Below are 23,237 nucleotides of genomic sequence, written 5' to 3'. Positions count from 1 at the left end.
GTTTGGAAGAAGTAGGTCTCTGGGGCTGAGCCCTTACGGGCTGGATCTTGCCCCTGCCTGGCCTCCTCTGCCAGGAGTTGAGCAGCTCTCCTTGCATGCCCTTCCGCCATGATGCTTTGCCTGACCTCAGGCCCAGAGCAATGGCGCCCGCCAACCATGGACTGAAACTGTGAGTCAAAAGAAATCTTTCCTCTTCCGAGATGTCTGTCAGATATTTTGGTCATAGTGGCAAAAGGCTAACACATAGGTCTACTGGCAACAAACGCCCTCACTCTTTTGTTTGTCTGAGAAAATCTTTATTTCTCCTTCACTTTTAGAGGATAATTTCACAGAATTTCTAATTCTCAATTGGTGTTTTTTCTCCTCAACACTTGAATTATTTCATTCCCCTCTCTTCTTAATCATCTGACTCCTTGTCAGAAGATAAGTCCTTGTAATTCTTATCTTTTTCTTCCCCTCTGACTTCTTCTGGTATCTTTTCTTCATCTATGGTTTTCTACAGAAAGCAAATGCTAGGCCTACATTGCTTCTGTGGGTTTTAAAATTTTTCTCGATTTGTTTATCTTGGCATTCATCCTGCTCAGTGTCTTCTGACCTTCTGGGTTCTGTGGTCTGGTATCTGGCATTTATTAGAGGGAAATTCTCAGTTATTGTTTTAAATATTTCTTTGTTCCCTTTTCTCTAACCCAGAAAAGAATACCTTTTGTAGTTGTCCACGGTTATTGAATATTCTGGTTTATTCCAGTCTTTGTTCCCTTTGGTTTTCAAGGTAGGTGGTTTCCACTGGGATAGCCTCAAACCCATAGCTTTCCCTTAGCCCTGCCCAGCTGCCCACTGCGCCCGGCCGGGGCATCCTGCATGTGTGTTGTTTGATCCTGGTTAGCGCTTCCCTCTCTTTACCCGCCCGTGGGTTCCTGCACGTGGTCTACTTGATCCACGAGTGCTCTGAGCATCTTGATTATAGCTGTGTTAACTCCTGGGTGTGGTCATCCCACCTCTTTGCTGTATATGAGTGTGTGCTAATGCTTTCTCTGTCCCTCTGAACGTTGTAACTTTTCCCTGATGGCCAGACGTGCTGCACCAGAGGAAAGATGCTGCCGTAAGCCGGGCTTTAGTGGAGGGACAGGAGGTGGAGCGCGGTGGGTGCCTTTCTGTAGGTCCCTGCCTGTGGGCTGAGAACGTCACAGGTGCTCCCAGTGTCCTCCCCTCTCGGGGACCAGATGGCCAGAACAGGCGTTTCCCTCACAGTCCCTCTGCCCTCCCCTGCTGCTAGAAGCACCAGAAATCCTTCCCTGACATTCAGCTCCTGATGATAAAACCAGAGGGAGCGAGGCCCCCTTCACTTCCCAGACTTGCTCCAAATCTTTGCAGGGCTTAGAGGACGCTACGAACCAAATCCCAGCACCGTGTCCGGTTGCCACTGCCCTCCGCAATCCAGTCAAATCCCACCCTCCCCTTCCTGGCGCCGCACCCCAGCGGAGCTCCGCGTTACCCTGATTCTCTTCTCTGTCTCTGGGCTTGGCCGCGGGCCTCCCCAACCGCTAGGCCTGGCTGATTGCCCTCAGTCCAGCGCGATTGGCTTTGATGCCCCCAAAGTGCACACGTGCGCCCGAGCGCTGGGGACTGTCTGGCTCGTGTCCTTGGTGAAGTACACGTGTCTGTCTCCTCCTGGTCAACGGCAGGATCTTAGTGGGCCGGTCATCAGCGCCCTCCCCCAGAAACCTCTCGGCACTCATGTGAGTGGTGGCAGAGTCCTTGAAAGGTTTGAAAACACAGAGAAAGCTTGACTGTTGAAGCAAAAAGGGGAAGACTAAAAGACTCTATGTATCAGCCGGGTGTGGTGGCGCACGCTTGTAATCCCAGTGCTTGGGAGGCTGAGACAGGAGGATCGCGCAGGTTCGAAGCCAGCCTCAGCTACTTAGTGAGGCTCTCAGCAACTTAGTGAGACCCTGTTTCCAAATATTTAAAAAAAGGTCTGAGAGTGTAGCCCGGAGGTAGAAAGCCCGTGGGTTCCACCCCCGGTACCACACACACACACACACACACACAAAGGCTCTATGCATCACTGTGATGCGAAATTCAATACAAAAAGAAAAAAAAAATCCATCGAAGTTGTACAATAATGTTCTTGGAGTTAGATTGTCCTATATTATTATTTTTTCCTGGTCAAAGCCCAGTTTGGAGAGCTGAAAAGGGGGCTGCTGAAAAGAGAAAGAAACACACTGTGGTTATGTGAGCCCAAACCCTGTGGGTAATGAGCGATGCGAGAAGCATCGGCTTCTCCGACGCCTCCTCCGGGAGCGAGGCGTCGCAGGAAATGAGGGGCTTGGAGGTATGAACACGCGGCCCCACCCCGAGGCTATTTATAACTGCTAGTATTTATTGAGTGCCATCTGGGGGCACCGTGGGCTTCTCACAGGGGCTCTTCAAGGTGGGCACTGGAAGAGGGTTTTTATCTACGTGTCTCCGTTTGGAGGTGGAGCCACTGAGGGTTTCCCACGTGCCAGGCAACACTATTTCAGGTCCCTGCATGTCCCTGCTGGTCAGTCCTCATCAGTCCTCCACTGGCTATGCAGGGATGTTCTCATCCCATCCAGGAGGAAATGAGCACAGGGAGGTTAGGTAGCCCAGCTCATCTGATGTCACAAGAGTGAGAAACCAGAACAGTCGGACTCTCCAGAGCCCACAGTCTCAGCAGAGGCTCGCGCTGACCAAGATGCAACAGTGCAGCCTCCCTGCTGAAACGTCGAGAGGCCGCCTGCCTTCTCCCTACCAAAGCTCCTCTTCTAGTACTGGTTTGGACCCAGGGGCATTCTATCTCTGAGCTATACCCTCTGCTCTTTTTATTCTTTATTTTAAAATGTGAGTTTGAGCTGGACATGGTGGCGCACGCTTGTAATCCCAGCATCTGGGAGGCTGAGACAGGAGGATTGTGGTTTGCGAGACAGCCTCAGGTACTTAGTGAGGCCTTTTGTAAAAAAAAAAAAAAAAAAAAAGAAGAAAAGAAAGAAAGAAAGAAAGAAAGAAAGAAAGAAAGAAAGAAAGAAAGAGGATCTCTAAGTAGCTGAGGGTCCCACCAATTTGCAAAGGCTGGCCTTGAACCCTGCAATTCTCCTGCCTCAGCCTCCCAAATACTAGGACTGCAGGCGTGTACCACCATGCCTAGCTCCAACACTGCTTTAATAATCATAATCATTGCCCACCTTTTTATGGACCTAGTACATCCTGATTCAAATATTTTAGGATGATGGGTCAGTTGGTGACAGAGTCAACTCCACGATCATGGAGAGACATCAGAGGCATCCTGGGGTGCGCTGCCCTGCCCGTCATTCAGACTCTACTGCCCAGGAGGACTAACTCAGAATCTCTCCCTCACTTGGTTTCAGGGCCCCCAGGCCATGGTAGTGAGGACCAACCAGCACAGGGATTCCCCATGCTTGCCCAGAGAAAGGGCTCCCTTCCCTGGTGCGAACGTATCTACCCACAGCTAAGACCACACGCCCACAGTGGGAGATTCGCTGAGGCAAGAACTCCTACCTAAGCTGGACAGCAGGCCTTTCCCCGGCCAGCTGGGCAGTAGGGACAGGCAGAGAGTGAAGTGGGGCTGCGACTGGGCTGCCGGGCAGCTCACTTCCTGTGTGGGCTGGACCACACCATCTGTCATGTTCATGGTTCTTCTTCCAACTGGGTTTCTCTACTCTTTATTAGGCAGCAAAACAAACAAACAAGAAAGAAAGAAAGAAAAAAAGAAAGAAAGAAAGAAAGAAAGAAAGCCCCAAACATCCCATGAATATGTCACTGTCACCATCTTTAAAGCACATTATTAGAGTTAGTACAGGTTGACCATCCCTAATCCAAAAGCCTGAAATCCAAAATGTTCCAAAATCTAAGCCAGGCGTGATGGCACACACTTGTAATCCCAGCATTCAGAAGGCTGAGACAGGAGGATTGAGGTTCGCGGCCAGCCTCAGTTAATTAGTGAGGCCCTCTGCAACTCAGTGAGACCCTGTTTCAAAATAAAGGATAAAAAATAGGTCTGGGGATGCAGCTCGGAGGTAGAATGCCCCTGGGTTCCATCCCCAGTACTGTTAAAAGAAAAAAAACTGTCATGGGCACGCATGCTTATAATCTCAGCATTTGGGAGGCTGAGACAGGAGGACTGCAGTTTGCAGCCAGCCTCAGCTACTCAGTGAGGCCCTCTGCAACTCAATGAGACCCTGTTTCAAAATAAAGATTAAAAAAATAGGGCTGGTGGTATAGCTCGGAGGTAAAATGCCCCTGTATTCCATCCCCAATATTTAAAAAAAACCCAAATGTTCCAAAATCTAATACTTTCTGAGCAGTGACCTGCCACCACAGGTGGAAACCGTGCACCTGAGCTCACAGGATGGCTTCAGTCAAGGCGCAGGTGCGCTGAAAATACTGTATGAAACCGCCTTCAGGTCAGTTGTATAAAATTATCTTCTGGCTATGTGAATAAGGTATATATGGAACATGAACAACTTTTGTATTTAGAGTTGGGTCCCATTCTCCAAGATATCTCATTCTATATATGCAAATATTCCAAACTCTGCAAAAAAAAAAAAAAAAACTAACAAAATCTGAAATCCCTCCCTTCTGGTCTCAAGCATTTGGCACGAGGAATGCTCAGCCTGTAGTATCCTCCTGGCCAAATGGCTCATTTCAGCCATCAGGAGCCAGGGCTGCCACCCAGAAGCTGGCCTAGCCTCCGTCCATCCCGGTCCTTCTCCTTCTTCTGTACAGCCCTGTTCTAGCACCTCTTTTGCTGGCTCTCGGCCCCAGGACCCAACATTGCTTGCTCTAGAATTGCGACCTGCCCCTGCCTGTCACGTGTACGGGAGGATTACACTTCTCATCCCCTGGGTCAGGGCTGGCCTGGTCATGTGACCTCTCTGGGCACAGGTGTCTAGGCACTTCCCATGTGATGGAAGTGGTACCTGTTGTCTCAGCCTGTCCAGGTCGCGATGGAACTCTGCTTCCCCCTCCTCCCTCTGCCCACATGGGTGCTTTTCTGTGGTCTGCCTAGTTGCATTAAGATATTACAGTGAGTCTCGGCTTCCACATCACATGAGTAAGAGACAGCCTCACGTCACTTTGTATGTATATGTCATGCACGGACACACACACCCGTATATCCGTGTTACTCTATGTATGAGCCACTGGGGTGGAGGGCTGTTTGTTATCGCAGCAGCATCTGCCCGAGATGACTGGCTCGAGTTTCTGAGACACTCTTCACGAGAAGCAAGAGGGCAGAGTGGCCAGAACTGGGGTTTCTCCTCCAAAGCAAATAGCAAGATCGCAGATGAAGCTGACCACACACTCTCGGGGCATCCCCAGCCTCCTTCCCTTGCCTCTTCTCAGAATGGGGAACCCTAACATGAGCCCCAGTTCCGGGACTGGGCCTTCCCCTTGCCCACTTCCTCCTCAGACCCCCCACTGCATCCACCACAGCCACAGTGCCCGAGTCCTGGGCAGCCTGGACACACTGACTCCTCCCAGGACCAGGCGGAGGCACCATCAGTGTACCCACTTCACAGACGAAGCTGCCAAAGCTGGAGAGAGATGCAGTGCCCTGCCAAGGGCCGCACAGGGAAGAGGCAGGGCTGGCTTCCACAGGCTGTGAGGCCCCCACGGTCCATGTTCCACCTAGTGCTGAGGGACCGCTTGGAGCAGGAAGAGAGATGACAGAGAGGTGGAAACAGGGCCAAGGACCAGCCACATACTGCTCCATTACGTTGCCTGGGTTTGACCAGTGGCCGACCTAAACAGGGTGAGGCTTGGGGACTGTGGAATCGTGTAAGGGAAGAGCCAAAGAAAATGCATACGAGCTTCCAGCGACGCTGTCCTCGGGGAGCACCCAAGGATGAGGATGGGAGGCTTGGATGCACCTAGGACTTTCAGTTTTTGTCTTTTCAGCAAAGTTGCACAGCGTATGTATGTATGTATGTATGTATGTGTGTATGTATGTGGTGCTGAGGACTGAATCCAGGGGCATTCTATCTCCAAGGTACATCCCCAGCTCTCTGTAACTTTTTTTTTTCTTGAAACAGGGTCTCGCTAGGTTGCTGACGGTCTCACTCCATTCTTACAGGCTGTCCTTGAATACACGATCCTTCTGTCTTGGCCTCCAAGTACTGGGATTACAGGTGTGCCCACGCCTGGCTGAACAGTGCATTGTAAAAAGTGTTTAAATGGAAAGTGAGATTCTACCGCATGGTCCTAGTAGGAAGAGGTAGAGGAGACTTCCAGGAGGTAAGCTCTTTCCATCTTTGAGTGCCCTGGTTTGTCACTTGGGCTTGGCAAAACTTCACCCAATTTTAATCAGGCTCCTAGACCTTTCTGTGCATTTCCTTGTAAAATCCAGTCTTAGCAAGAACCCCTGTTCCTATCCTCAACAATATCTTATGGGGTTCTTCATCCTCCACCCATTCCCAGGTGACATGATCACCCTGGCCTGCCTTCAGCAAGACTCCTGGTACATCAGTGTAGCCAGAACCACCCTCTACCCTCTAGTGTCTTCTGAGTTCTTTTTTTTTTTTTGGTGGTACTGGGGTTCCTGGAAGCTCCTCTACCTCCGGGCTACACTCCCAGACCTATTTTATACTTTTTTTAATATTTAAAAACAGGGTCTCTTAAGCCAGCATGGCTGGCTTCGAACCTGCGTGATCCTCCTGTCTCTGCCTCCCAAGTGCAGGGATTACAAGCGTGTGCCACCACGCCTGGCTTCTGAGTTCTTTTTTAATTCCTGGGCCCCCACCCTGTTCCTTGGCTACAATTCCCACTTGCCCACTCTCTGTGTAGAACTGGGCCAGTTCTAGACTGAGTTCTCTTTTCCCCTGTTGTGATGGTTCTGTACAAAATCAGCCATTTCCCCTGTAACCACGTCCAGCTCTGGCTTCCCTTTGAGAGGCTCCTAGTTGGAAACTAGATGTTGAAATCAGACGCAAAGGTGTCCAGGGACTGCACTGCACTGGGGCTGGAGAAACCGAGATACGATGAGTCTGGGGCCTGGGGCGAGCAGGTGGGGAGGCGCAGGGACCAGGGAGAGCAGAGCTCCAGCTTCCATCTCCCTTGGCTTCGCCTAAGGGGCTTCCGCGCCCTGCCCTTGAGCATCCCATTCCCCCCTCAGCCACCATCCCAGCACTGGTGCTAAAACACAAGGCACAGTGGCTTTGAGGCCCTAAAGGACTGTGGGTAACGAGTAGCTGGGACTCTGGGTAGAAGGCAGTTCTGGACCTGCTGGCCTCGCCAGTCTAGAAGAAGATAGGTTTGCTGGTCATCTCTCGGGAGGCCATAAACACACCCAAGGGCTGTGTGCCCCAGACATGCCTGCAGAAACACTTTCCCCTGGCCACCTAAGAAAGGACCTAGGTTTGTGGTGAGCAGTAGACATCCCGAATGATTCCACCCCTTCTGTAGCCATCCGACACTATATACTTGGTCTAGAAAGGCCTACTCCCACACTTTTTACTCTCTGGGATTCATAAGATGGGGAGGTCACTTGGGTTGTCAGTATTAATTAATTACCTGTCCCCAGACACAAACTTCCTGTTCCTCTATCCAGGGCGCAGAATCCTAGCAGGCCATTAAAATCCAGGCTCTCTGCTTTTTCCTGGGCACGTGGCTGAACTACATTTCCCAATCTCCCTTACAATGAGGCATGGTCATGTGACTGAGTTCCAGCCAATGGAATGTGGCCACAGAAGACACACCTACTTCCAGGCCTTGGTGGTTAAGACTCATCCATAAAGCCCCCTCCCTTCTCGTTCCCCTCCAGCCTATGGGACCCTGGGCCTAACCTCAAGAGACTGGAGGCCACATGCTGAAGGTGGCAGAGCCTGTCAGCTGGGGCCCTTGAAGACAAGAACTCTTGCTTGTGAGTGGAAACTAGCTTCTTGGGGGTTTACACCATTACACCTGTTACCGCAGCAGCGAGCTAATCTTGCAGGCTTCTGCGTCCCCCAGCATGACTCTGTCTCACAGTCACCCACACTGCTGCTTCTTACTGTCCTCTCCCGCCACCGGAAGGATGTGCTGAGACAGGAGGCTTTTTTGTCATGGTGCTGCCCACAACTGTGTAGCAGGGCCTGGTACAGTTCAAACCCTCCATAGCTATGTATCAAATACGTGAACAGACGGGGTGTGCGGCCTGGGGCTCTGTGCAAACACCCTCTCCAGCAGGAAGCAGCATCTGCTTTCATTTTCTAGGAAATTAGCCTTAAGGGAACTATAGCTGCAACTTTAGGACCCAGCCTGAAAGCTCCCTCCTCATGGACACCCTCTCTGAGTCCTGCCCACAGTCACCTGCGCCCTCCGAGCCCCTCTCAGGGGACCTCTGCACAGCAAGTGCTGTCTGCCTCCCAGCCTCCAAACAACCGGAGGCCGGAGGCAGGAGCTCGGCCTGCTCCTCTCTGCACATCCGGGGGTAGTGCTCATAGTTCTTAAGCAATAAGTACCCGAGAATATTTAATGATCCCTCTCTGGAGTCACCGTACTGCTGACCAAGGGTAAAACGCACCGTATGCCGCCCTGGATCCATTTCTAAGACGGTATACACCCGTGCTTGGAATATCCCATGGATTCTTCTAATAGGCAAAAGCCTATTAGATTTTAATCCTGTCATATGCACACATAGCCCATGAGCTGGGGAGACCAGTCCAGCTGGTAAGCCCAGTGGTCTAGAAGGGGGCCCAGACCTGAACATGTACCCATCATTACAAATGCCCCCAGCCGGGCATGGTGGCGCACGCTTGTAATCCCCACGCTTGGGAGGCAGAGACAGGAGGATCTCGCAGGTTCGAAGCCAGGCGCGTGTGCTGGCTTAAGAGACCCTGTTTCCAAATAAAAATACAAAATAGGTGTCTGGGAGTGTAGCCCGGAGGTAGAAGGGCTTCCAGGAACCCCAGTACCACAAAAAACAAAACAAAACAAACGCCCCCAGACCAGGATACCGGAACATTTCCCAGCGAGGCACAGGCATGCTTCTGGCAGCCCTGCACACACACAGGACTTCTGCCTTTCAAAGTGCGTGCACATTTGGCCCTCACAAAGCTCTTTGATACAGTAGGACAGTGACTATTATGTCCATTTGACAGAAGAGCAGACTGAGGCTCAGAGAGGCCCAGACACTTGTCCCCACTCATGGTATAAGCAAAAGCTGAGCTGATGCTTGGACCCGAGGGCCCACATATTTATTTATTTCCTGTCCTTTTCTTCCCTTTCTCCAGCATCCTCGAGCTACCCTAGCGGAAACTTCACCGTGGCCACAGGAGGGAAAGCCAGAGAGCAGAGAAGAGGGTAAGTGGAAATTCATGTCGATCTTCAAGTGATAAGCTGAGTTCAGAGCAAGCCTGGCCAGGTGCCACGAGCAGGCTGAATGGTGTCCCTTCTCATTTAAAATACGGTAGGCACAGCTGGAGGGGCTGCGGCTCGCAGGTGCCACATCTGCTGCTGCTGCTGCACTAAGCTGGAGCCAGAACCAGGAAGACAGCACTTACGTGACTTTTCTTCTTTGATGGTGTACTCCAGCACGTCGGGGGAGCTGTCGTTCTGGGAGGGGAAGTGGACACAGAGTACCAGGCGCTTCAGGCTGCTGTCTCGGCGGACGAGAAAGATCTGAAACCAGAGAAAAGAGGCAGCTCTGTGAATTGAGGGTTCAGACGGAGGCTAACAGGACAGGTGTGACGTGAGTCTCCTGGAAGACCCCTGGAGCCAGGAGCAGGTGAGGGCTCAAGCATCCTTCAGGAGACCTGAGGCTTCTGCCCGGAGCCACGTCTAAACTGAGTCTCCATGAGTCGTGGACCAAGTCCATGCACTGGGGTTAGATTCCTGTGTCCCCGCTCCCTGGGATGCTGGCTCCGCAGGTGCCCAGATCTAGGGAAGCCCTGATGATCGGGGGTCAGGTTGAATTTCACCTCACACCCTCACACATGGCTCTAGGGAGGGGGCTGTTAGAAATAGTTACAGGTATCAATTCAAATTTTTGTTTTTCCCTGAAAAAATAAAAGTACTTCTGTTGGGCATGGTGTGCACGCTTATAATCCCAGCGTTTGGGAGCCAGAGACCAGAGGATCACAGTTCGCAGACAGCCTCAGCTACTTAGTGAGGCCCTTCGCAACTCAGTGAGACCCTGTTTCAAAAATAAAAAAACCATAAAATATAGGGCTGGGAGTGTAGCTCAGAGGTAAAATGCCCCTGGGTTCCATCCCTGGTACTGCAATAAATAAATAAAATAAAAGTACTTCTATGGAGTTCTCTCTGGGGCAGGAATTGTTATGCTGCTTTGCATATACGAACTGGTTCCATCTTCTCAGTTACCCCAGGGCGCAAGTTTTCTCATTAGCCCCACTTCCCAGGTGAAGAAACAGAGGCACTCTCTGCTGTGAGAGTGTGTAATAATATGTATATGTGTGTAAGAGAACGAGAGTGGGCGTGTGTGTGTCTGTGAGTATACATATGTGTGTGAGTGTGACGTTGCTTCGTGGCCTCCCTCTGAGGTAGGATGGAGAGAGAGAGGCCCCGAGGAACCTGAAAAGGCCCAGGAAGCACATGTTGCCCCTTGACCCTTGGCCCTGGAAGCATACTTTGCCCCTTGACCCTGAGCCCAGGCAGGGCCTGGGACTGGCACCCTTCCTAACTGGAACCAAACCAGCAGTTTCTGTCTTCACTGGGACGACGCGTCCTTTGTACATGTGGCGCTTATCAGGGGACACACGCTCAGTCATCGTTTAAGCTCAGGCACGTGGCAGAGCTGAGGGGTCAGAGGTGACGCAAAGCAAATTTGCTTTTCAAATTGTATGTCCTAACTCTTGGGGGTGAATGCCACTAACATTTCCCCCAAAATAAAAGAGAAGAGGATAAGAGAGAAGATGGTTGCTTATCACCAGGTGGGCTTTTTGTTGGAGTCTCCGTGAGGCCCACACAGGGCAGGGTCACAGAGCAGCGTGGAGAACACCTTTTCTTTCCTCCTTTGCAGTGCTGGGGATGAACCCAGGGCGCTCTATCACTTAGCTGCATCCCCGGGCCCTTTCCATTTTACCTCGAGGCACAGTCTCGCTAAGTTGCTGAGGCTGGCTTTCAACTTGTGGCCTTCCCGCTTCAGCTTCCTGAGCTGAAGGATCACGGGCGTGGACCACCATACCTGGCGCGCACTGAATTTCTACTGTACTGATGGCTACTTCCTCTCTTTGCTATGATGGCTACTTCCTCTCTTTGCTATGTGGTCCCCCTCACTGGTCTCCTCTGAGTGACCCATGTGACGAATCCCAACTGCCAGCCTCAACTGATACCTCCCTCCACACGCCCTGCGAGCCAGTGGGCTCTTTGGCACCCAGGACATAAGTATTTTAGACTTAACCACTTTGCTCAGACACGGACTCTTGTGTTGCTCAGAGGGAGAGAAAGAAGACAGGAGGCCTCAGACAGCTCTTCCCATGGTGCGGGGCTCCATCTGCGTTTCTGTTTAGCTCCCACACGGCCCTGTGACCCTGGGTGATTGTGTGGCTTTGCTGAGCCTCAGTGTTCTGCTCTGTAAGCGGGGATAACAGCACCTACCACCACCCAGAAGAAACAAAACATGAAGCCCGCACCCTGCCTCTCTGTGTTGGAAGAGGCCGGGGAAGTCACAGAAGAATGAAGCCCCTGTCAGACTGCACTCTGAGAGCGAATTCTCCACCGCCCGCCCCCACCCCACGGCCCAGCGGCTCCTTCCGTCTCCCAGTCTCAGCCCCAACTGGGGATTTATCCCCTGCATGCTGCATGCGTTTATTGGGAAAAAGAATCAGATTTCCTGGAGGCAGGAGTTGGGACGACAAAAGGTACAGATCTGGGACAAGAAGAGGCAACATAAAAAAGAATGCTTCAGAGGATGGGAAGAGGCTCCCATGTAAAACAGCAGCCGATGCTTGTGCTCTGTGCCAACATCTGGTCCCACTTGTTCCCATATGCCCTCGGGGGCAGGTGCAGAAGCAGGACTCGGGCTGGGACCCACCACCACGCCAGGCAGCATCTCTCGTCGCCTAATGCCTGTTATCTGTGCGTGAGGGATGTGGTGTCAGCGGAGTAGAGAGTCCACAAGGACGGGCTCTGCACACCCGCCACCCACCCGTGCAGCTGGCCACGGAGCTCTTCTGCCTGGGCTGAGTCACCTGCTCCTAAGTGAAAACCACGATAAGGTGCTGGCCTAGGGGGCTGGGGTGGGGAGCCTGACTGTGGCCTGGCCAGAGGCTCCTCCCACACTTCCTGCCCAGGGTCCAAGGGAGCAGAGCCCTGTCAGCAGCCATATTGGCCTGCTGGAATAAGAAGGTCTGCTCTGTTCCCGGCTGGGGAGGTTTAGCCCCTGAGCTACTCATGGAGGCCCTTCTAGGAGGAACCCGTGGCACCTCTGGGCAGCGGGGACTCCTGAAGAACATTCTAGCTTGTGATCAATTCCTTGTGCTTAAGCCTGGCAGAGTCAAGGCAAAGGCGGCCCCTTCACGTCTCCTTTAGTGCCAAGGCCAGCTGTTTAGAGATAAGGCACAGCATAAATTCCAGCTCTGTCCTCCGGCCAGTACCCTTTACAGAATTTGAGAACAAGGTCCGAGTTTACTCATCTGAACATGAGCATAGGAGCATCCATTACGCAGAAGTTACTGTAAGAGGTGTTGGTCGTGTGTCTAAGATGCCCCACAGATTCCACACTTAATAATAGTTATATTATTATTATTGTGTGTGTGTGTGTGTGTGTGTGTGTGTGTGTGTGTGTGGTACAGTGGGTTGAATCCAGAGGCATCCTACTTCTAAGCTACACTCCCAGCCCTATTTTCTTCTCCTTCTCTTCCTCCTCCTCCTCCTCCTCCTCTTCCTCCTCCTCCTCCTCCTCCCTCCTCCTCCTCCTCCTCCCTCCTCCTCCTCCTCCTTCCTCCTCCTCCTCCTTCCTCCTCCTCCTCCTTCTTCCTCCTCCTCCTCCTCCTTCTTCCTCCTCCTCCTCCTCCTTCCTCCTCCTCCTCCTCCTTCCTCCTCCTCCTCCTCCTTCTTCCTCCTCCTCCTCCTCCTCCTTCTTCCTCCTCCTCCTCCTCCTTCTTCTTCCTCCTCCTCCTCCTTCCTCCTCCTCCTCCTTCTTCCTCCTCCTCCTCCTCCTCTCCTCCTCCTCCTCCTCTCCTCCTCCCCCTCCTTCTCCTTCTTTTTGGTGTGTGTGTGTGTGTGTGTGTGTGTGTGTGTGTGTTACTGGGGATGGAACCCAAAGCTTTTCTACTTCTGGGCTACACTCCCAGATCTGTTTAATATTTTATTTGGAAACAGGGTCTCACTAAGCTGCTGAGGCTGGCTTCGAACCTGTGCGATCCTCCTGTCTCAGCCTCCCAAGTACTGGGATTATAAGTGTGAGCCACCACACCTGCTCAGTAAAGAAATTTTTTTTTTTTGCAGTATTGGGGATGAAACCCAGGGGTACCTCTGATACCCTTAGCCCTATTTTTTAGTCTTAAAAAAATTTTTTTTTTGAAACAAGGTTTCACTGAGTTGCGAAAGGCCTCGCTAAGTAGCTGAGGCTGTCCGTGAACTGTGATCCTCCTGCCTCAGCCTTCTGAATGCTGGGATTACAAGCATGTGCCTCCACGCCCGGCTCCTATTGTATTTTTGAATCAGGGTCTTGTTAAGTTGCTGTGAGGGTCTCAGTTGATACAGGCAGCCCAGGCTGAGACCCCAGAATGCAGGACAAGTTAAATGGTGACTGTTTCCAGCTACAGACTATTGGCGTGGTTTGCTATGATATGGCCGTGGGAATATGGCCACAGGGCCTCAGGTTCTGGTAGCCCTCCCCTCTTCTCCTTCCATGAGGTGCTGCTGAGGAAGGCACAGGGCTCTTGGGGAACTCTGAAGGCCCTGATGTTGCCCAGACCCTCCCTCTGTGGCCAGAGCAACCAAGACCCACCAGTAGAAGAAGATTTCCTCAGGCCACACCCCCATTAGTGTCAGGAACAGACGAGAGGACCAGCTTGCTCAGGCCAGGGTTGTGACCTCTGCAATACACAACCACCACCCAGGCCAACCCTCCTTGTTTAGTGAGAGTGTACTCTATACCAGGCTCCAGGCTGGAGGCATGGGTACCTCACAACTCCTCTCTCCCTAGGGCTTGGAATGTTATACCCCCATGCCCAGAAGAGAAAACAGTGTGGGTTTATTGGAAGAGAGACAGGGAAGAAGTTGGGCACCCGAGGGCATCGGTCCTAGGGTCCCTTTCATGTAAGACTCGGCCTGCTGTCCCTAGAGCTGGTCTCAAGTCCAGTCCTCGGTTGGCCACTCTCATCTGTGTGATCTCTCCCGGCTGCTTATTCCTCTGCAGAATGGGGTCATGATAGCTCTGGCCTGCGACAGTCTCTGAGTTAGCTCACCAAGACCCAGTCCCCTCTCCTTCCCTGCTGCAGGACCTGGTCCTGACTCGGAGACTACAAGCTCCGGCTCAGAGGTGCATCATGTTTGGTCAAAGCTAATCATGGTTGTACTGCTCCCCTTTGACATTCGCCCCGTCTCCCAGCTGTCCTCAGCTAGGGGTGGCCAGTAAGACATTCGGAAAAACATGTGTCCCCTAAGAAGAAGAGCCTAACAGACAGCCCTTTACCTGTGACCTCCTGTCTCTGAATGAGAGAGTTGGCTGGAGCGGCAGCTACCATTTTGCAACCACCAGGTAACAAACCTGAGGAACAAAATCCAGTGCCCAGAAGATGGGGGAACAGAAAGGGAGAAAGGACCTGGGACCTGAAGACATCACAGGGCTGGTTCAACCCCGCACCCAACCCCCAGGCTTCTCACTGGGTGAACATCAGTACCCATATGGCTGAAAACACCATCAGTGGTACCAACACGTTGTTGTTTGAGAGTGGAAGCGTTTGCCCCGACTCGGTGCCTCAGAGGCTGTTGAACAGCCGCACAGGTATCTATTCAGCAGACGGAGCTCGGCTGCAGAATGAGCCCTGGGTGTGATGTGTGGCCCTTGCACCTGCCCCCCAGCCCCAAGCACAAAGCCCCCAGCACACCTGCCCTATGTGATCATGAGTCAGAAAGCCAGTGGGGTGGGAATCAGGCAGGGAGCGGCCAGCTTGCAGCTCCAGGCTTCAGGCCTCGGCCCTGGAGGGAGGAGGAGGAGCCAGGTGGGTATGTGCATTGACAGGTGTGGGCCTGGGGCCTTCTCTGTCACCCCCAGGACCTGACCTCCATCACTGCACATGGAGTGGTTCCCATTCCTGCCACAGTGGGACCTCCATCACGCTTCTCCCAAAGCCTTTGCAGATTAACCCAGCTGCCAGCCAGCCTCGCTGGGCCCTGGCGTCCTCACCCGACCTCTCCCCTCTCCAGGGACACACGGCCGCATCTTGCTGGGCTGATGTCTGAGTCAGATGCTCTGTTCCCTCTTTTTCCTTCTCCTCCTTTGTCATCTTCCCGACACACTGGATTAGGAACTCTCAGAAAGCCCTTCCTGCAACTGTACAAACTGTTGGGTGCCGTGCCCACTCTGGGGGGCCAATTCCCTTTGAGGAGCAAGGATTCTCCCATCCAAACTCTCTCCAAATGCCAGTGGCAGAACCCTGGACACTGGTGTCCTTTCTGGGTCTGACACAGGTCACCTCTGTGGCCTTTGGCAGGTTGCTTTCTGCTAAAGGACAGGACCCCACGACTCCTTTTGTCTAGAAAATACTCGGCTAGCATCAGTGACCCTGGGGTCTTTCCCAGCCTCCACGAAAGAGAGTTAGTTTGCAAGAACAGTTCATTTTGCAGTCAATGAATGCAAGTCAGGAGGTTGGTACCACAGGCCCTGGGTCCCCTCCTGGCCACCTCAGCCAGCATGGGTTCTGGAAAGGCCATTGATTTCAGCAGCAACCGGGAAAGAAAGTGCTTAAGGAGAGCGCCCAGCAGCCACTGCGCTCCCTCTTCTCCACTACACAAGAATCAAAGCCAAGTACACTAGAAATGGTTCTGTTTTTGCTATCTGGGTTTTTTTTTTTTTTTGGCCCACATAATCAGATTTTTCTGCTTTTCCACTTTTGTTATTTTAGGATTATTTTCCAGTTGCACGGGGAAAATTTCCAATCATGCCCATTAGGGAAGGAAGAGAAGTGGCTGGTTCTGCTGAGAGACCATGACCGCAGGGGCGGCTGTGCCCATGAGGGCGGTGGCCCAGAGGACAGAGCCCCCCAGGTACAGGGGGCATGGTGGGCAAACCCATGGCCAAGGTCCTTGCATCCCCAGTCCTGACCCTAACACTGCTGGGGAGTGAGTGCAGACTCCCAGGGGCAGAAAGTGGAAAAAGGATATACTGGCCAGTACCTTTATCTTACATCTGGGGAAACTGAGTCTCACTTTTCTCATTACTTATAAAGGATCATAGCACAGCACACAGCAGCATTTCTCCAGGTGGCTGCGGAACAGAATCACCGAGGGAGCTTTTAAAACATGCTGATGAGCCAGGCGTGGTGGCGCACGCTTGTAATCCCAGCATTTGGGAGGCTGAGACAGAAGGATCACGGTTCGAGGACAGCCTCAGCTACTTAGTGAGGCCCTCTAAAACTCAGTGAGACCCTGTTTTAAAATGAAGAATAAGCCAGGCGTGGTGGCGCACACTTGTAATCCCTGCGCTTGGGAGGCAGAGACAGGAGGATTGCGCAGGTTCGAAGCCAGCCTTGCTGGCTTAAGAGACCCTGTTTCCAAATAAAAATATAAAAAGATAGGTCTGGGAGTGTAGCCCAGAGGTAGAAGGGCTTCCAGGAACCTCAGTACCACCAAAAAGAAAAAAAAAAAAAAAGAAAAGAATAAAAAATAGGGATAGGGGGTGTAGCTAGGAGGCAGGATGCCCCTGGTTTCCATTCTCAGCACCAAAATAAAATAAAAATAAACATGCTGATGGCCAAGGCCCACTGCAAACCAGAGAAGTAAGCATTTTGAAGCATGCGGCTGCGACGCTGTAGTTCTTAGAAGCCTCTGAAGGCCATCTGTATAAATACACACATACACACACACACACACACACACACACACACACACAATAATGGGGAGTAAGTCAAAGAGACACAGGAGCCAATGGGAAGACCCCCAAAGGCACAGTTGGGATAACCTGAGCAACAAATGAAACTGTACTGTAACCCAAACTATGAAATAAGAATTCATGACTCCATACGGGTATTAACTAAATAAATGAATAAATAAACAGACGGAGGCGAGAGACAAATCTCTTGTGCAGAAGAATTCTAACTAACTCATGTAGATTCTTAATCAAGGAAGTGGAGCGTAACTCCCCACTCGTTAGTGGGTGGGCTGAGCCAGTGGCAGCCTTCCCAAGAAGACCATCTAGAAAGAGAAGAAAAGAGAAACTTTGAAGGGAAGAACCAGGACAAACACTATCTTAGCGCTATCTCAGGGGGTCGAGGCCAAGGTCGCCAGGTGAGTCACGCTGAGAGATGTGATGACAATATGTCCTCCGTGTCTCCTCCCCAAACTCCCGAACCCAGTCTAACCACCAGAAAAATCTCAATGGAGGGACATCCCACCACGCACCCCACCAGGCCCCCTCAAAAGTAGCGAGGTCATCAAAACACAGCCTGAGAAACTCACAACCAAGAGGCGTCTAGGGAGACACGATGACTATGTGTGTGTGGTGCTCTGGAAGGGAGCATGGGACAGAAAAAAAGACAGTAGATAAAAACTAAGGAAGTCTGAAATATGGGTTGTAGTTTATACTAAAGTATCAAGATGGGCTCAATCATTGCGGCTACTGTTCATGGCAGGAGACACCCAGTAAGAAGTATCTGGAACTTTCTGTACTATCTTTGAAACTTTTCTGTAAATCAAAACCATTCTAAATTAAAAAAAAAAAAACAACTTTGAGTGCAAAATAGATAAAGGTGGCTTTTTTTTATTGTCGTGTTGGTGGATACACAAAAATTTAAAAAATGAGCCACTTGTGTTCCAATATCTTATCAGAGAGGCTGCAGGGAGGGGAGGTGGGACGTGGGGGAGGGATGGGATGTGGTCAAGGCCACACAGATTCTGGGGACAAGGGGCTGGATCCGCAGCCTCCTGAGCACTGGCTGCAGATACGCTGGAGCCCTGCCTCTCACTGGTGTGTCCAGGTGGACCCAAGAGGCCCCGAGAGCCATCATCCCACCGGGGCCACCCATGGTGTCTGGAGCTTTCAAAACAATGAAGTCATACAGTGGTGGAAATTTGCACAGAGTTATGGGAGTGATGTTAAACAGCAAATGGTGTTTCCAGGATCATCTATCTATGTATCCATCCAGCATCTATTCATCCATTGATCTACCCATCATCTACCTGTCCATTCATTCTCCATCCACCCATCCACCAATCATTTACTTGTCCATTTACGCATTCATTATCATCTATGTCTTCATTATCTATTGGTCACCTAGCCATCCATTATCTATCTATCTATCTATCTATCTATCTATCATCTATCTATCTATCTATCTATCATCATCATCATCATCATTCTCTCCTCTCATATAATAGGAAAGGCACCTCTGGGAGGGAATGTTTATGTGCCCTTTTCAAAGTGAGTCTCAGAAAACAATTCCTTTGTCCAACTCAAACAGCCCAATTCCCAAACAGCTTTAGACCACCACACAGCCTCTTATTTTGACCCTCTGGTCCCCAGTCGCCTGGCTGAGCTCTTGGGTGGGAGCCAGCCAGCATGGTCCTCCTGATGGCACCCAGATGCCCAGAGAGCCTTGCCAGCCACCTATTCTTTGCTCCCCAAGACAGAAACCAGTCCTCCTCTCAGACCCCACCCTGAGTTCTGGAAAAGCACAGTGGCTGAAAAGCAGGTCGAGGCAAGACAGGCGAGCAGACAGGCAGCTCTCGGCAGCTGCTTCTACATGGGGCAGGCCGAGCGCCTCGTGGCCGTGCCTACCCCCACCAGCAGGTGCAGAGACGACTCACCCCCACCGCCTCGTGCTGCAGGATCCTGGCCGCCTCGGCCTGGCCCAGCCCCAGTTGCAGCCACACAGGGCACGTTTTGACCAACTTCTCCATCACACTGATGCCCCGGCGAGGTGGAAGGCAGTTCTTTGGGGCGGCTGGCAGACAAAGTCCCGTGCCATCTTCTTTCTCCTCTTCTCCATCTTCTCTGGCAACATCTGGAGTAGGACTGAGAAACAGAACTGAATGATCAAGCTGCCCGGTTCTGCAGCCCGCCCAGGAAGGGTGTACAACAAATGGGGATCTTAAATTTGATTATGATTATTTAGCATCTATGTGGTTGGGGGCCCTTGGGGGAACTACAAAATGAACGACGCAGTCTCCATCTTAAGGCATTTATAACAAAGTGGGCGGGGCGCCGGGCATAGTGGCGCACGCTTGTCATCCCCGCGCTTGGGAGGCAGAGACAGGAGGATCGCGCAGGTTCGAAGTCAGCCGCGCGCGCTGGCTTAGGAGACCCTGTTTCCAAATAAAAATGTAAAAATAGGTCTGGGAGTGTAGCCCGGAGGTAGAAGGGCTTCCAGGAACCCCAGTACCACCACAAACAAACAAACAAACAAACAAAACGAAGTGGGCGGGACACGCACAGAAACGGCCAGCTGCAGAACGAGGAGGGGGCAAATGTGCCAAAAGCGGAGTGTCAAAGTGGCTCAGTTCAACCCAGGTGGGCTCAGAGATGCACGGGTGGCTTCTGGGTGGATCCCGGAAGAGGATTTTAAAATATTTTTAACTGAAGAGACACTTATGGAGTGAAATGCACACACCTCTGGTGTATGGGCAGCTCTATTTGTACACATCCACCCGTGTAACTACCACCCACGTCGAGAGAAGCACCTGTGCTGTCCAAAACCGAGGTGCGTGTGAATGTAAAACACACAGGCTTTCCAAGACTTGGGACGAAGGAAAGAGAGGCTCATTTACGATGTTTTACGTTGATCCTACGCTGAAATAAAATTGTAGGTATGTTGGGTTAAACAAAATATTTAATTTTATATCTTTTAAAACTGTTTTCATGTGGATACTAGAAAATTTTAAATGACTACGTGCCTTGCATTATATCTCTGTCTGACAGTGCCAATACAAAGCATTTCTGGAAGGTTCCTGTGCCTCCTCCCGGTCCACACTCCCCATCTTCCCAGAGCGAGGATGTGATAACACATTGAGGCGAATGGAGGAAGAGGATCAGAGACCTGAGAAACTGCGTCCCCTGGCCCACTGGGGATGGGCACTGCCCGCTGTACACCGCTCCGCCTTGTCTAAGAGACCCAGTATGTGCCCGATAGCCACCCCCCACACACAGGCTAGTTCTGACTCCAGGAAGGAGATCTTTGGCTGTATCTGAGGTGCTGGGAACTTTGATCAGACAGGACGAGGGTCAGGGGCAAAGCAAGCAGGGTTAGCGTTCCTTCCGGAAGTGTCTCCAGTGCGAGCCCTGAGGAAGCGCAGCCCCGAGGAGACCTTTGAGGAACCCAGGAAAGCGGAGCCAGCCTGGACCAGGACCGCAAGGCCTGCCCAGGGAAGAGTGCTTCCTGGGAGCAGCAGGAATCCCAGGCTCCATAGGGGTGGGGAGGGCGGCCCTGTGTGTGTCCAAGGCTGTGAAGCTGTGAATGGTGGGTCTCTTTCGGAGCTCAAGGCCAGAGCGGCCCAGCTGGTCCTGATGTTAGTACTTTGTGTGTGTTTGTGTGTGGCACTGGGGATTGTTGAACCCAGATGCATTCTACCTTTGAGCTAAACCTCCAACCTGATTTTATTTCTTATTTGGAAACAGGGTCTCACTAAGTTGCAGAGGGCCTAAGTTGTTGAGGGGGCTTCAAACCTGCAATCTTGTCTCAGCCTCCCAAGTACTGGGATTACAAGCACGTGCCACCACGCCCGGCTATGTGAGTACTTTCTAATCAAGCATCTCCTCTGGGGAGGAGCTGAGATGGTGCCACCTACAACTGGCCAGCAAAGAAGCACTCTGGGGCCATCGGGTCCCCCAACCCTACTTGGAAACACGACACTGTCTTCTAACATCAAAAGAGGCCACAACCCTCCTATAACACCCTTGCTGGCCGGGGCCTTCCCCAGGGCCAGGCAGGGCTCTCCATGGCAGCTGGGAGTGTGCACCATGGGCCTCCCAGGCCCTCCCCTCTCTGGTCTTCAGTCTCCTCAACTTCGAGGTGGGCTGGACAATTCCTGCATTGACTGCAAGGCCCGGGGTAGCCCGGGATCATCCCTACCTTCTGTTGACCCTGGAGAAATTAGGGGCTTTTAAAAAAATTTTGCTTTTGTGGTGCGGGGAATTGAACCCAGAGACATTTTACCTCTGCGTTACACCCCCAGTCCTATTTTACTTTGAAGCAGGGTCTCACTAGGTTGCTGAATGTCTTACCACATTGCTGAGGCTGGTCTTGAGCCTGCGATCATCCAGTCTCAGCCTCCCCAAGTACTGCGATTACAGGCCTGCACCACCACATCCAGCTGGGCATGAGTGTTTTCTGAGGACCTTCAAGCGCCAGATGTTGCTCTAGCCATGAATCAGCGCAGTGAACGAAATGCAAGGGGCAGGGGCAAGGAGGATGAACCCCGAATCTCCGTGCACTTACATTCCGGGGCAGGGGACAAGCGGCACATAGGTGAAGGACCAGGTGGCTGGAGCGTGCTGGGTGGCCATACAGCCAGAGAGATAGAGGGAAGGACCTCGGGAGTAGATCCAAACCCAGAGGCCTTGTCAGAAAGGTGACTTTGGACTCCACACCCGGAAGCAGGAATCCAGGAAGAGATGCCCAGGCCAAAGGAAGAGCTAGCACCACAGCCTTGAGTTCTTGCCCCTGGAGGAGCTTCGAGGGGGTTGAGGGATGAGGTGAGGCCTGAGGATTCAGGGCCACCGGGAGCACAGGCTCTAAACCTCTGTATGGCAGCAACTCCGTCAGGGCCAAGGAAGGGCTGGGCCTCTGGCTCACTGCTACCCAGATCAGCCCTTAAGCTTCCTGGGCAAAAAAGGAGACCTGCTGGCTTGGCGTGGTGGTGCATACCTACAATCTTAGCACTTGGGAGGCTGAGACAGGAGGATTGAGGCCAGCGAAGACCTTCAGAAAGAAGACCTGCTGGGACCTGGGGAGTCTTCAGGGATCCACAGAGATGAATCTACTCCCTCTCTGTAGGTTCTAGGCTTCCTGGGAAGCAAGGCTACTGCCCTCAGGGTGACCAAGTGGAAACTCTGCCCGAGGCTCCAACATGAGTCACAGGAGCTGTGCGACCCCCATCCCTTGTGACTGCCTCTCCTCCCTTCTCTATGAGCCTTAGTGCCTCCCACCAACTGAAGAATCCAGGCCAGTCCCTAAATGCTGAAGACATTCTCTTTCTGGGCCTGTTCCCAAAGATGCCCCTCCCCAGGCTGCGCTCCACCACCCCGTCAATCCCGCACTTCCCACCTGTCCCTCCTCAGGCTGCCCCATCCACCTGAGGCCTCTCCTGCCGGGCTCTATTCTCTCGCACAGCACAAGATGCTCCCCAGCTGGTAGGCAAAGGCATCCCAGGGCACACAGCAAGCAACATCCACAAAAGAAAGAGTAGGTAAAGTAGACTGCGTCCATGTTTAAAACATCTGCCCATTTGCCTGGGAGAAGATATTTGCAAAACGTGTATCTAACAGAGAACCAGCGAGTCACTTTGGGGAGGAGGTAAAAAAAAAAATTTTAACAGATTCTTAAAAAAAAAGGCTTACAAATGGGACAATAAGCAGGTGAAAAAGTGCTGAGTCCTCAGTCAGTAGGGACGTGCAAAAGAAAAGCAAGGTGACACCACCACTCAACCACTAGAACGGCTGAAATTAAGAAGTAATCTGTATGTCAGGGGAGAGCGGGAAATACAACTTTCAGGTATTATTGGTGAAAATGTAAATTGAAGAGCCAGGAGTGGTGGCACACGCTTGTAATCCCAGTATTCAGGAGGCTGAGACCAGAGGATCGCGGTTCGTGGACAGCCTCAGCTACTTAGTGAGACCCGGTTTCAAAATAAAGAATAAAAAATAGGGCAGGGGGTGTAGCTTGGAAGTCAAATGCCCCTGGGTTCCACCCCAGACCCTCAAAAAAAAAAAAAAAAAAAAAAGCAAATTGAGATGACTACTCTGGAAAAAGATATAGCAGGTTTTTTCTTTTTTTGTGTGTGTGGTATTGGGGAAGGAACCCAGGGGCCTTCTACCTCTAGGCTACACCCCACCCCCAGCCCTATTTTATTTCTTAAATTTGGAAACAGTGTCTCACTAA

At 51.8% G+C, this 23,237-nt stretch overlaps 1 protein-coding gene across 1 annotated transcript in view; it reads right to left on the bottom strand.

The window, feature by feature from the left end:
• The window catches only part of RIN3 (Ras and Rab interactor 3), a gene marked incomplete at its 5' end in the record, with an annotated part of 76,429 nt that extends 55,472 nt beyond the window's left edge, over positions 1-20,957 (bottom strand). The window contains 3 exons of the mRNA XM_080707191.1: positions 9,519-9,636; positions 18,949-19,156; positions 20,926-20,957. Coding sequence (XP_080563317.1) covers positions 9,519-9,636; positions 18,949-19,156; positions 20,926-20,957 — 358 coding nt within the window. The remainder of the gene's footprint in view (positions 1-9,518; positions 9,637-18,948; positions 19,157-20,925) is intronic.
• Between the last annotated feature and the right edge of the window lie 2,280 nt (positions 20,958-23,237).

Source organism: Muscardinus avellanarius (genome assembly GCF_963383645.1).
Source record: "Muscardinus avellanarius genome assembly, chromosome: 12".
NCBI lineage: Eukaryota > Metazoa > Chordata > Mammalia > Rodentia > Gliridae > Muscardinus > Muscardinus avellanarius.
Note: the sequence above shows the minus strand (reverse complement) of the source record. Positions and strands in the feature narration are given on the sequence as shown.